The 14106-nt window shown below is 45.3% G+C and overlaps 1 protein-coding gene across 12 annotated transcripts in view; it reads right to left on the bottom strand.

The window, feature by feature from the left end:
- Positions 1-802: 802 nt before the first annotated feature.
- LOC142843614 (uncharacterized) overlaps positions 803-14106 on the bottom strand; it is a 30130-nt gene continuing 16826 nt past the window's right edge. For 10 of the 12 annotated variants that reach the window (XM_075961254.1, XM_075961249.1, XM_075961253.1 and 7 more), the window contains 4 exons: positions 13263-13416; positions 3727-3812; positions 1153-1258; positions 803-930 (listed from right to left, as the gene is read on the bottom strand). In XM_075961254.1, coding sequence (XP_075817369.1) covers positions 883-930; positions 1153-1258; positions 3727-3812; positions 13263-13416 — 394 coding nt within the window. In that variant the 3' untranslated portion in view covers positions 803-882. Of the gene's footprint in view, positions 931-1152; positions 1259-3725; positions 3813-12959; positions 13154-13262; positions 13417-14106 lie in introns of those variants that run through there. The other 2 variants (XM_075961252.1, XM_075961245.1) reach the window with 2 other exon arrangements.

The raw sequence follows: 14106 nt of genomic DNA on the forward strand, positions 1-14106 counted from the left end.
TTCTTTAACTCAGTCTCGGGGTGGATTTCTTCCCCCCACCTCCTCTGCTTTGGCTTCAGCAGCTGAGGCTAGAAGGATGCTCACAGCCCTCTGAGGCTGGTCAGTGAGAAGGGAGGCTTTTCAGAACTTTAGTACTCTGGGAACCATCCCTCCTCCACTCTCCAGAGAGCAGACACAGGTACGTAACAACTGTGCTGACAGACAACCTCACACAAATCTTCATTCCGAAAATAACGCTTTATTATTTTACAATAGTTCAGGAAAGTCCTTGGGAGGTTGTGACTAAAATGGAATCACCATAGAACATAGAGCTGATCGGTGAGCCCATCAGTCTCCCTCTTCAGGTGATGAGCACAGAAGGGAAGATGTGATGTCGGCAATGAGAAAGCCGGCGGCTAGCAAGGGGGGGGGGGCACAGGCACAGTGGTGTCACTCGAGACCACTGCTCTCAGGTCTGGATCAGGAGTTTCGTCTTCTCTTCCCATTGTCTCAGCCCTGTTCACAGAGCCGGGTGACAATGGCATTGAAGACAGAATAACTTACAACCATGAGCCGTAGCTCAGGGGTTCTTGAGCTAGAAGTTGTGATGCTCCGGCTCCTGAGTGGCTTCAGGACACGCACACATGCCCCAGCCCCAGTGGAGGGACATCCAGAAAACAGGATGCACCAGGCCTTGAGTCCCAACCTGTCCTCTGTTGTTATGGGAACTTTCTAAGATACGGAAGGGTTGGAAGTGGGAAGGCTGTTCTAAAAACTAAAATTCTGACATTAGAGATGAAGGAATTACAAGTTCTGAGAGCTGTTTATATATATAAAGTGAAAAGTTTATTTATAACTTGTGAAAAACAGGATGAGGAGCACATGAGCCATCAGGAATAGATGTTACAGTGAACGCGGAAGAATCCTCTTCCAAAGAGCAGTACTGGGGGTCTGAAACAAACAAAACAAAACAACAACATGAGGAAGTCAGCTCCACCTGAGGCTCTTTCTCTTCACCAGTAATTCTGCATCTTAGCCAGCTGATCCCATCCTCACAGCAGAGGGGCACTCCAGGAGAATGTTTCCTCAGGGGCTGAACACCAATAACATTGCCCATCTCCATACCTCAGCCTGTTCCCACAGCCGAGTTCTCCCTGCGTCCTTCCCTCTTACCCTTCCGCAGCTGCTGTCTGAGACATCTATCAGTATAGATGTTTCGGGAGAGCCACCGGTACCAATCGTAGAAGTCCGGGGTGGATTGACTTCACTGTGCCCCAGCCTGTGTGGAGAGAAAGATACAGCACACATCCCCTGCATGAGCATCTTCCCAGCCATCCTGGGAAGGTGGCTTGGGGACTGGCAGCAGAAATTTCTCCCATAGGCCAGGCCCACACAGTAGTAAAGGAACTGCTTATTGAGGATGCTGGCTTGGGTGCTTCCGGCTGGGAAGCTGGTTAGTGTCTGACCCATGGAAGCACGACTAACAAGGGAACGAGAACCCAATGCCCGTTTGTCTTTATGCCTCATGTTCTCCCCCCCCCCACACACACACTACATTTCATTCAGAAACTCACTCATTTCTCTCTCCCCTTCCGTCTCCACCCCACCCTGGTTTTTTCTTTGTTTTTGAGCAAGGGGCTTACTATGCAGCCCAAACTGGCTTTGAACTTACGATTGTCCTGGCTCTGCTCCCCAGGGCTGGGATTACAGGCATGCTCCATCACGCTCAACATTTTTTTTTTTCAATTTATAATAGGCAAAGAACTCAAGAAATTTTGTAGGACTCTTAGCATGAGGCTGAGCTGCAGCCACTGCAGCGCCTGCAGCTTCTGCTCTGATTTCTGCTGATGTACTTATTACTTCATTCTGGAAATTCTCCATTTAAGGAGAAGCTGCCATTACTCAGTGGCCTCTGTGAACAACAGGGCAAGGCCTGTCTCGTCACTCAGGGCAGACATTTTAACTGGAGTGGGGGGCATGCGAAGCCCCTTCCTCTTCATGTTTCTTCCCCACACAGGGAATCTCCATCAACTGGACACTTCTCTATGGGTTGCTGTCTTCTTCAGCAGAGAGGAAATACCTTAATCTGAACCTGGTTCAGGTGGGCCATATTTAGTGGCCCTGCTCTCCATTCTGGGTTTGTTGTTATCATTGTTTTGTTTTCTGAGACAGGGTTTCTCTATGCACCTAGGGAGTCTGCCCTGGAACTTGCTCAGTAGACCAGGCTGGCTTCAAACTCACAGAGATCCACCTGCCTCTGCCTCCCAAGTGCTGGGATTAAAGGTGTGCATCACCAACACCTGGCCTTCATTCTGCTCTCAGTCCGAAGGAAAGGGGGGAGGGGCTAACCTTAGGTTAACGTGGTCCAGACACAGGCTCCAGACTCATCCTGACTAAGCTGTCTCAAGTGGTCCTGAGCCTCCCCACGGACCAGGTTTCTCATAAGTGGCAGAGAAACGGCCATGAACAAATGTGTCTGAAAGTCTCTGCAAGGCCACTACACAAGCTGCACTGTGTTCCCGTAGAGCCTACCCTCAAGGCTACCTAGACGGCGTTGAGAACAAAAGCTGTATGGAAGCTGGATGGGAAAGAAGGAAATCTCAGCTAAGACCTGCTCCCTGGGGAAGGCATTGCAAGAAGGCACAAACACCCCTAGTGCCGTTCATTCTGAGGGAAGAGACGGCAGACACAGTGACTCGCCCTTACACACATAATGGAGGTGTCTGCTGTTTCTTTCCACGTAAAGGGGATCTCAGCAACAGAACGCTTGCAGCCACACCACCTTCTCACACACAGTGATCTCCAGTTTCCTTGATGTGGAATAAGTAATGAGCAGGACACAGCTGTGTCTTTCCAGTCACATTTGTGGTAGAGTACCCACAATATCACACACATTCATGCCCTCCTAGATGGCCAAAAGCCGGTGACTGGCAAAGGGAAGTTCAGGGTTAGGTAGTGCATTTGCCAATAAATCAAGCCACACTCCTTCTTAAGTGCTCTTCTATTTCCCCTAGGTTACAATCTTTAAAATTTCAATTGGCTAGCTAGGTGCGGTGACATATAGTTTTAATCACAGCACTTGGGAGGCAGAGGCAGGGCATTGCTGTGACTTCAAGGCCAGCCTGGTCTACAAATCAAGTTTCAGGCCAGCCAGAGCTACTCAGAAAGAACTTGTCTCAAAAACAAACAAACAAAATCTGGGAGTCAGACAGGTGATGAGAATGCGTTCATTTGGCCCTTTAAAAGCTCTGACGCTGGGGTCCTGGAGATGGCTCAGTTGGGAAGAGCGCTGGCTTTGCAAGCATGAGGATCTGCATCCCCACCCCCGGCAGCCATGTGAGAGCTGCCTGATTGTGTGCACCTGCAGTCCCCAGGGCTAGGGAGAAGACAGAGGCAGGAGGATGGCTAATGACCCCTGGTCACTGAAAAATGGCAAGTGCCAGGTTCAATGAGAAACTCTGTCTCAGGGGACAATGTTAGAAAGGGTTACACAAAGACACCCAACATTGTCCTCTGACCTTGCCCCCTGCCACACTAAGAGCATATGGCGAACTCTACTCCACCAAGATTACAACCCAATTTCATTAAAATAACATACACTGGCCATACACAACAATAGGTTTCATTACGATGTTTTCATACACGTAGATAATATAGTTTTATCATATTCACCCATCACCCTCTCTTGTCTACCACCCAATTTCTTTGCACACAGTGTATGATGGAGGGCGAATCACGCTCCTGTACCTTGGCTGTGTCTCCCCTGTGGCCTCCGGATCCCTCTTTTCATTGCTTTCCTGGGGCACGCCTGGATTGAGTCCATTTGGTGGCCCCTAGAAACAACAACAGTTGTGAGGGAAGCTCTTCAGACACCATGTGTGTGCAAACTGAGAGCCTTCCACCGTGTAGGGAAGCGACAGTCCCTAGCTATCACTCTGAGCACTTCCCGCCGCTGCCTTACCACCTGCAGCTCCTGCACCTGCTTCTCCAGGACAGCACAGTACTTGAAGAGGTCATTACAGGGGTGCTGTCTCTTGAGGAGACTCTGGCTGGCATTGCTGAGGTGGATGGAGAGGGTATTCTCCTCCTCTAGCAGCTGAGAGAATCGCAGCAGGGGTGAGGATAAGTGCCAGCCCAGACCACATCACTGGAAGCAGTGCTTAGGCAACTGGCCTGAACTTGCAGGACCTACCTGATTTGCAGTGCAGAATCTACCTTAGAGTCCTACCACGGTCTGCTTCTATAAAGGGAAAAATACCTAAGTGTTTCAGCCATGAAAGGAAACTAATTCTGGAAGAAGAGCAGGAAACTGGTTTATTTTTACTGGTTCCAAGGACTATGAACTGAATAACGATTAAAGAGAACCAACCCCCTAACAAAAATTCCAGTAGAACAGGCTATTCCAGGAATGTATGCAAAGCGCAGAAGGTTGGTTCCATGCTAAAATTACTAATAAATAACAAGCCCTAGAACTCAGTATAGACAGAGAGCAAGCTCACACTTAAAAATGTGTGTCATAGTATTACTGGGTGTGCATGTTTCCAAGGGAGCAGACAGAAGTTATATGTCTCTATGTGTACTTGTGAAGCGGAAGTGAGAGCCCAGATGCTCACCAAGTAGAAACAGTATGCCAACCTTTTCTCTAGGTCCCGAGGGATAAGCCACAGTCAGATATGTCCCTGCACAAGTTCAGTCAGGGTACCCACTACCTGGCAAAGCAATCTAACTGCTGGTTTCTAAACCAGAAAACATTTTTACTATGAGTGAAAACATTTAGCTGACTGGGATGGACTCCTCTTGAACCAGAATTGGGCTTCTTCACTTGTGGACTGTCATTTTAAACTTCAGTCACGATTAACACCCAGATACATTGGTAGCCATGGAGACGTCCTCCTGAGTACCCACCACGGAGACACGGGAAGGCTTGGGTCACAGGAAATGGATGGATCTGGCTATGAGTCTTGTGTTCTCTTGATTCTCTTCTACGTGTTTGTTAAGAAAGTTCATCAATGTTTCAGAGAAAACAGTTTTCTAGAGACATCTGGGAAAACGCATTGAATGCACACAGATAGCACACATGATCACAACGTGCTCTGTAACTGAACGTGGCTCCAGATGACTGTGTGTGGTTGTTACTCTAAAGATCAAGTTTCAGTTTATAAAACATTTGGACAAATTCCATCTTCATTGAAAGAAGCAGAGAAAGCACCTCCCTCCTTTTTTACAGATGGAAAAAGGAAGTAAGTTTACACTACTCAAGGCCATGGCAGCAGCAGCTCCCAGAGCAAGGCTTACAGGTGTGGATCTCAGTCTTGAGTCCCACCTACTTTATGATGCTCCCCAATCTAAACTACAGTAAGGGCACTGGAAAGGCATGGGTGTGGGAAGAAAGGCTGTTACTGGAGAAAAGGGTGCGAATTTTGGGGGAGCTAAAGTTATTTGAGGGTGGTGGGCTGAGTACAATAGAACTCCAGGGTGAGGACTAACCCCATGCTCTCCCACCACAGGAGAAGCAATCCTAGCTGGAATGAACAGCCCCCAGGTACACCAAACACAAGTAAACGCAAGCAAAACAAATCTCCCCATTTTAAAATTGTTTCTCCCAAGGTCCCAATGAGGAGCAGAAGGAGTGAGAACATGAGCAAAGATGTCGGGACCACGAGGAGTGCACCCACCCACTGAGACAGTGGAGATGATCTACTGGGAGCTCACCAAGGCCAGCTGAACTGTTACCACAAAAAGCATGGGATAAAACTGGACTCTCGGAACATGGCGAACAATGAGGGCTGATGAGACGCCAAGGACATTGGCACGCGGTTTTGATCCTACGCAATGTGCTGGCTTGGTGGGAGCCTAGCCAGGCTGGATGTTCACCTTCCTAGATATGGATGGAGGGGGGAGGACCTAGGACTTACCACAGGGCAGGGAACCCTGACAGCTCTTTGGAGTGGAAAGGGAGGGGGAGAGGAGTAGGGGGAAGGCGAGAGGGGTGGGAGGAGGGGGAGAAGAGTGGGAGGAGGGGGAGAAGAGTGGGAGGAGGGGGAGGGAAATGGGAGGCTGGGAGGAGGTGGAAATTTGTTTTTCTTTTTTTTCTTTTCTTTATTCTCCTTTTATCAATAAAAAAAATTTAAAAAAAAGTAAATAAAATTGTTTCTCATTTTGTCTCTAGTAAATCTAGAAACAGAAGTCAGACCCATAAACTTGTTGGAAGCAAAGGCTTATGAACTACAAAGACAAATAGTCGATCACTAATCAGCCACTCGTAACCCGTCTTGGCTGTCTGCATTCTGTCTAGGTTTCTGGGGTTAGGAGCAGGCATAGGATCCAGGGGCACGGCCCTCCCAGTGTACATGGAGTCTCACTGGAGCAACCACTGCTCATAGGAACGGCTGCTGTGGGGCTGCCACTACAGAGATGTGCAGTGCACAGACCACTTAGGCTCCTCAGTTTCTGCCGCTACTTTACTCACAGGCTAACTGAATTCAGTCCACTAAGGCTAGACTAACATTATACCATTAGTCACGTTTTAAGGTTTCTATCACATTCCTACACTGCACAGAGACATTGAGCTAAGCAGGTAGAACTGTGTAGAACACCTTAGCATTTAGCAAAGGAGCGAGGGCAGACAGGGTTAGAGAGAAACACGTGTGGCGGCCCCTCAACTTCATCTCAAGTGAGAAGCTGGGACCCACAGGGAGTGAGACTAAGCTCACATGACTTAAGGTTTTATGTGTGTCCTCAGTGCCTACCACATGACCAGACTCTCAGCCGGCAAATGACAGTTACTTGTTAACGAGTGGATGAGTGAGGCTAGGGAGGTGCCTTCCTTGTAGCCAGATTCCAAAGAGAACTATTTCTTATCCAGAGTGATGATGGACTATAGCAGTATGTTCATACTGCAAACGGCTCCACTTAGTTCTAAGCCTGTGATTAGAAGAGGAATGACGGACTTGCCGGGGTGTGAGACATCCTGGTTCTTTATCTTGACTGCTTGTAACACATCTCTTTGTGAACACGTAGCCTTCTATGCCAATGATCTGTTACTTTTGTGTGTTAACTGTTGTAGAATATTACTTTAATGTGTGTGACTTTAGTTTATGTTGCATTTGTTTAACTCCGTGAAGCTGTGATTCTTGGCCTGTCTAAAACAACTGATGGTCTAATCAAGAGATGAATGGCCAGTAGCAAGGCAGACGAAAGGACAGGCGGGGCTGGCAGGCAGGCCGAGAGAATACATAGAAGGAGAAATCTGAGGGAGGATCAAGAGAGAATAAGGAGAGGAGGATGGCAGAGGCCACCCCCCACCCCTACATAGCAAGACGCAGAGTAAGAGGGAAAGTACGGTACACGGAAGTGAGAAAAGTAAAAAGCCCAGAGGCAAAGTTAGTCAGAATAATATAAGTTAAAGAAAAGCTGGATACACCCAAATAGGGAAGAATATACCTTCTTCTCTGCAGCTCATGGAACCTTCTCAAAAATTGACCACATACTCGGTAACAAAGCAAACCTTCACAGTTACAAAAAAATATTAGTAACCACCTGTGTCTTATCAGATCACCATGGATTAAAGTTAGAATTCAACAACAATGCTACCCCCAGAAAGCCTACAAACTCATGGAAACTGAACAGTCAACTACTGAACCACATCTGGATCAAAGAAGAAATAAAGAAAGAAATTAAAGTCTTCCTGGAATTCAGTGATAATAAAGAAACAACATACTCAAACCTATGGGACACTATGAAAGCAGTCCTAAGAGGAAAGCTCATAGCACTAAGTGCCCACTTAAAGAAGACGGAGAAAGCACATATTGGAGACTTAACAGCCCACCTGAAAGCTTTAGAAAAAAAAAAAGAAGCAGACTCACCTAGGAGGAGTAGAAGACTGGAAATAATCAAACTGAGGACTGAAATCAGTAAAATAGAAACACAGAAAACAATCCAAAGAATCAATGAAACAAAAAGCTGGTTTCTGGAAAAAATCAACAAGATTGACAAACCCCTATCCAAACTAATCAAACGGCAGAGAGAGAATATGCAAATTAATAAGATCAGAAATGAAAAGGGGGACATAACCACAGACACAGAGGAAATTCAGAGAATCATTAGATCTTACTACAAAAGCCTGTATGCCACAAAACTGGAAAATGTAAAAGAAATAGACACTTTTTTAGATAAATACCATATACCAAAGTTAAACCAGGAGCAGGGGAACAATCTAAATAGACCTGTTAGTCGCGAAGAATTAGAAGCTGTTATCAAAAACCTCCCTACCAAAAAAAGCCCAGTACCAGATGGTTTCAATGCAGAATACTACCAGAACTTCCAAGAAGACCTAATACCTATACTCCTTAATGTATTTCACAATATAGAAACAGAAGAGGCATTGCCAAATTCCTTTTATGAAGCTACAGTTACTCTGATACCAAAACCACAAAAGACTCAACCAAGAAAGAGAATTACAGGCTAATCTCGCTCATGAACACCGATGCAAAAAATCCTCAACAAAATACTGGCAAACTGAATCCAAGAACACATTAGAAAAATTATCCATTATGATCAAGTAGGCTTCATTCCAGAGATGCAGGGCTGGTTCAACATAGGAAAATCTATCAATGTAATTTATCATATAAATAAACTGAAAGAAAAAAACCATATGATCATTTCATTAGATGCTGCAAAAGCTTTTGACATAATTCAACATCCATTTATGATAAAAGTCTTGGAGAGATCAGGGCTACAAGGGTCATACCTAAATGTATAAAAGCTATTTACAGCAGGCCGACAGCTAACATCAAATTAAACGGAGAGAAACTCAAAGCCATCCCACTAAAATCAGGAACAGGACAGGGCTGTCCACACTCTCCATACCTCTTCAATATAGTGCTTGAGGTTCTAGCAACAGCAATAAGACAACATAAGGGGATCAAGGGGATACGAATTGGAAAGGAAGAAGTTAAACTTTTGTTATTTGCAGATGATATGATAGTATACATAAGCGACCCCCAAAACTCCACCAAAGAACTCCTACATCTGATAAACACCTTTAGTAATGTGGCAGGATACAAGATCAACTTCAAAAAAATCAGTCGCCCTCCTATACACAAAGGATAGGGAAGCAGAGAGGGAAATCAGAGAGCCTTCTCTATTCATGATAGCCACAAACAGCATAAAATATCTTGGGGTAAATCTAACCAAGGAAGTGAAAGATCTATTTGACAAGAACTTTAAGGCATTGAAGAAAGAAATTGAAGAGGATACCAAAAAATGGATGGACATCCCTTGCTCTTGGATTGGGAGGATCAACATAGTAAAAATGGCAATTCTACCAAAGGCAATTTATAGATTCAATGCAATCCCCATCAAGGTCCCATCAAAATTCTTCACAGATCTTGAGAGGACAATAATCAACTTTATATGGAAAAACAAAAAACCCAGGATAGCCAAAACAATCTTATACAATAAAGGATCATCTGGAGGCATTACTATCCCTGACTTCAAACTATATTACAGAGCTACAGTAATGAAAACAGTGTGGTATTGGCATAAAAAGAGAAAAGTCGACCAATGGAATCATATAGAAGACCTGGATTTTAACCCACAAACCTATGAACACCTCATTTTTGATAAAGGAGCTAAACGCATACAATGGAAGAAAGCATCTTCAATAAATGGTGCTAGCAGAACTGGATGTCAACCTGTAAAAGAATGAAAATAGACCCATATCTATCACCATGCACAAAACTCAAGTCCAAATGGATCAGAGACCTCAATATCAACCTGAACACACTGAACTTGATAGAAGAGAAAGTGGGAAGTACACTACAACAGATGGGGACAGGAGATCGCTTCTTATGTATAACACCAGCAGCACAGACATTAAGGGCAACATTGAATAAATGGGACCTCCTGAAACTGAGAAGCTTCTGTAAAGCAAACACACTGTCACTAAGACAAAAAGGCAACCTACTGACTCGGAGAAGATTGTCACCAACCCTGCAACAGACAAAGGTCTGATCTCCAAAATATATAAAGAACTCAAGAAGCTAGACTTTAAAATGCTAATTAACCCAATTAAAAAATGGGGCACGGAACTGAACAGAGAATTCTCAACAGAAGAAGTTCAAATGGCCAAAAGACACTTAAGATCATGCTCTACCTCCTTAGCAATCAGGGAAATGCAAATCCAAACAACTTTGAGATATCATCTTACACCTGTCAGAATGGCTAAAATCAAAAACACCAATGATAGCCTTTGCTGGAGAGGCTGTGGAGGAAGGGATACCCTCATCCATTGCTGGTGGGAATGCAAACTTGTGCAACCACTTTGGAAAGCAGTGTGGCGGTTTCTCAGGAAATTCGGGATCAACCTACCCCTGGACCCAACAATACCACTCTTGGGAATATACCCAAGAGATACCCTATCATATGACAATAGCATTTGTTCAACTATGCTCATAGCAGCATTATTTGTTATAGCCAAAACCTGGAAAAAAACCTAGATATCCTTCAATAGAAGAATAGATGAAGAAAGTGTGGAATATATACACATTAGAGTACTACTCAGCGGTAAAAAACAATGACTTCTCGAATTTTGCATGCAAATGGATGGAAATAGAAAACACTATCCTGAGTGAGGTATCCCAGACCCAAAAAGAGGAACAAGGGATATACTGACTCTTAATTGGTTTCTAGCCACAAATAATGGTCATTGAGTCTATAATCTGTGATCCTAAAGAAGCTAAGTAAGAAGGTGAACCCAAAGAAAAACATATAGTTGTTATCCTGCGTATGGGAAGTAGACAAGATTGCCGGGCAAAAAATTGGGAACTTGGGAGTGGGTTGGGAGGGGAGTAAGGGGAGATGGGGAGAGAAAAGTAAGAAGGGGATAATGGGGGGGGGGAACTTGGGGAAACGGGATGATTGGGAGAAAGGAAGGTTGGATAGAGGAGCAGGGAATCACATAACTTAATTAAGGGAGCCATCTTAGGGTTGGCAAGAGACTTGAACCTAGAGGGGCTCCCAGGTGCCCAGGGTGATGTCCCCAGTTAGCTCCTTGGGCAGCTGAGGATAGGGAACCTGAAATGACCCTATCCTATAGCCATACTGGTGAATATCTTGCATATCACCATAGAACCTTCATCTGGCGATGGATGGAGATAGAGACAGAGACCCACACTGGAGCATCGGACTGAGCTCCCAAGGTCCCAATGAAGAGCAGAAGGAGGGAGAACATGAGCAAGGAAGTCAGGACCACGAGAGGTGCACCCACTCACTGAGACAGTGGGGCTGATCTATTGGGAGCTCACCAAGGCCAGCTGGACAGTGACCGAAAAAGCATGGGATGAAACCGGACTCTTTGAACATGGCAGACAATGAGGGCTGAAGAGAAGCCAAAGACAATGGCACTGGGTTTTGATCCTACTTCATGTTCTGGCTTTGTGGGAGCCTAGCCAGTATGGATGTTCACCTTCCTAGACCTGCATGGAGGGGGAAGGACCTTGGACTTTCCACAGAGCAGGGAATCCTGACTGCTCTTCGGACTGGAGAGGGAGGGGGAGAGGAGTGGGGGGAGGAGGAGAGGAGTGGGAGGAGGGGGAGGGAAATGGGAGGCTGGGAGGAGGCGGAAATTTCTTTTTTTTTCTTTCAATAAAAAAAAGAAAAGCTGGATAGAGACAAGATAAGGTTGGGATTTTATAAGTAATAATAAGCCTCTGTGTGTGTATTTATTTGGGAGCTGGATGGTGGGCTCCCAAAAGAGCTAGCATAAAAAGAGTAGAAGACAACCAATTACATTTTACTTTGATAAATCATTAAAAAATTTCAGCTGTTATTATCTACCAAAATAATTTATTTCATCATCTATAAACACCTGTTTCTGTTTATATGTCATATAAATATGACATATAAATATGTCATAGGAGGAAAAGCCCCGACAGAGCTACAGACTAGCATTTAGAGAGGGACAAGAGCTGAGGTGTGACCGGAAGGAGTCACTGGGTCTTCACAGCCACAGAGCTACAAAGGTCAGAACCTCTGTAATAGGTAGGTGAGAGGAGACCCCTCCCCACCAAACAAAACTAAGCCATTTAGTTTATCAGTTCATTTGAATCCAAAGCCTATGGAGTCTGACATTCTAGTGATGGTTGAATTTATCCCTCTAACAAGTCCCTTGTATGTGTGGTAAACACACTAGTCACACACATGACCACTGACTTCAGAATGACTGCAGCCTTGAGCAAGTGGGCTTTTCTCCTCATCAGGGAAAATCATCTCCTGATTTTTATGATTTTTGAATCACAATGTAATTAGTATTTGCGTGTGTTTGTGTGCATGTGTGAAATACACATGCATGAGTGTAGGAATGTTCATTCTACAGCACACATGTAGAGAACACAGAAGAGCGGCGCTCAGGAGCTGATGCTATCTTTCCACTGTGGGATCCAGAGATGAAACGGAAGTCATCAGGATTGTGAGGTAAGCACTTTCACCCGTGTTCTGTGACTTCCTGTGAGAAGATGCACGCACCCACCCCACACTGTGCAGACATTTGCGGGCATTCACAACTTTTCTCACAGACCCCTGGACTCACTAACCACTAGCTTCATGCATGACGTCTAATTTTGGCAGACCCTACCTATCTATGTTTCTCTGAAGAGGGCAGGACTGGGAGGAGCCATTGAGAACACTTGGACCAGTCAAAGCAGCAGGAAGACAGTGACTGATGGAGATGCATGAGGAGATGCTGACACATTACTAACACGTGATAAGATGGGGTGAAGTTTCTGCATTGGTTTCCCCAAGTCACTCTCAAAGACCGGCCAAGGGCGAGGGGAATGTGGCCTGTGTCCTCTGCTCTGGAATAAACACTCGCTCTTATAACTTTTGTTCCTAAGTTCTGCTGGAGCTGGTGCCTGTGCTGAATCTTACCACCAGGAAGAGAAAAAAAGAAACTGAATTTCAGTCTAGCACAAAACACGTACCTTGCTGTTCAGCTGCTCAGTTCTTGATTCTTTCTGGTGAATTTCGTCTAAGCTGTTATTAAGCTGAGCCCTGAGAAGTTCTGTCTCAAAGTTTTGTGAGCCATCGACGGAGACTGATGTTTCTGGGGATGCTTGCCAGGAAACAAACGTCCGTGGCATTGTCTCCTCAGACAGTTCATACTTAACTCCTCCCCCTAGAAGAAATCATGCCCACTGTAGAAGTTGAGAGATGGGCAGTTACTTATAGGAGGAGGATGTTTTTCTGGATCGTGGCACCCTGCGCAAACTACATGATCTCCTCACCTGTCTCTGGTACTGTGCAGAGAGAATAGGGATTTGTGAGGAAGACCGCAGGAGACTCTGCAGATGACCGAGCTTCTCATCTTTATCTGCGATTGCCATAATGTACTGCTCCTTCATCCACTTCTCATGAAGTTCCCAGGTATTTTTTTCCATTCTACACCATGAAAAAAATGGCTCAAATATACTCATGGTGCAAAGAAGAAAAATTCTATATTCCAAACATTCTTAGGCAATGTTAGCAATGTAGCAAAACTAATACATATCAGAGTAAAATTTATTTTGCAAGTGGAAGCACCCAGTAAGGGGTGAGAGCGGGCTGTGACAGAACTGGAGGAGGAGCTCCTATTGGCAGGACTGGAGGACCTTCATAGGAAAGAGCTAGGTTTCCAAACGGGAAACACAATTCAAAATTGGCAAGAAAACTCAGCAGAATGAATGCAGAGTGATGTCCAGAACTGCAGGAGTCAGTGTGTACAACAGTGAGTACGGATGTGGATGGCGAGACCAGGGAGTCAGTGTGTACAACAGTGAGTACTGAATGTGGATGGCGAGACCAGGGAGTCAGTGTGTACAACAGTGAGTACGGATGTGGATGGTGAGACCAGGGAGTCAGTGTGTACAACAGTGAGTACGGATGTGGATGGCGAGACCAGGGAGTCAGTGTGTACAACAGTGAGTACTGAATGTGGATGGCGAGACCAGGGAGTCAGTGTGTACAACAGAGAGTACTGAATGTGGATGGCGAGACCAGGGAGTCAGTGTGTACAACAGTGAGTACGGATGTGGATGGGGAGACCAGGGAGTCAGTGTGTACAACAGTGAGTACGGATGTGGATGGTGAGAC

Source organism: Microtus pennsylvanicus, chromosome 2 (genome assembly GCF_037038515.1).
Source record: "Microtus pennsylvanicus isolate mMicPen1 chromosome 2, mMicPen1.hap1, whole genome shotgun sequence".
Classification (NCBI taxonomy): domain Eukaryota; kingdom Metazoa; phylum Chordata; class Mammalia; order Rodentia; family Cricetidae; genus Microtus; species Microtus pennsylvanicus.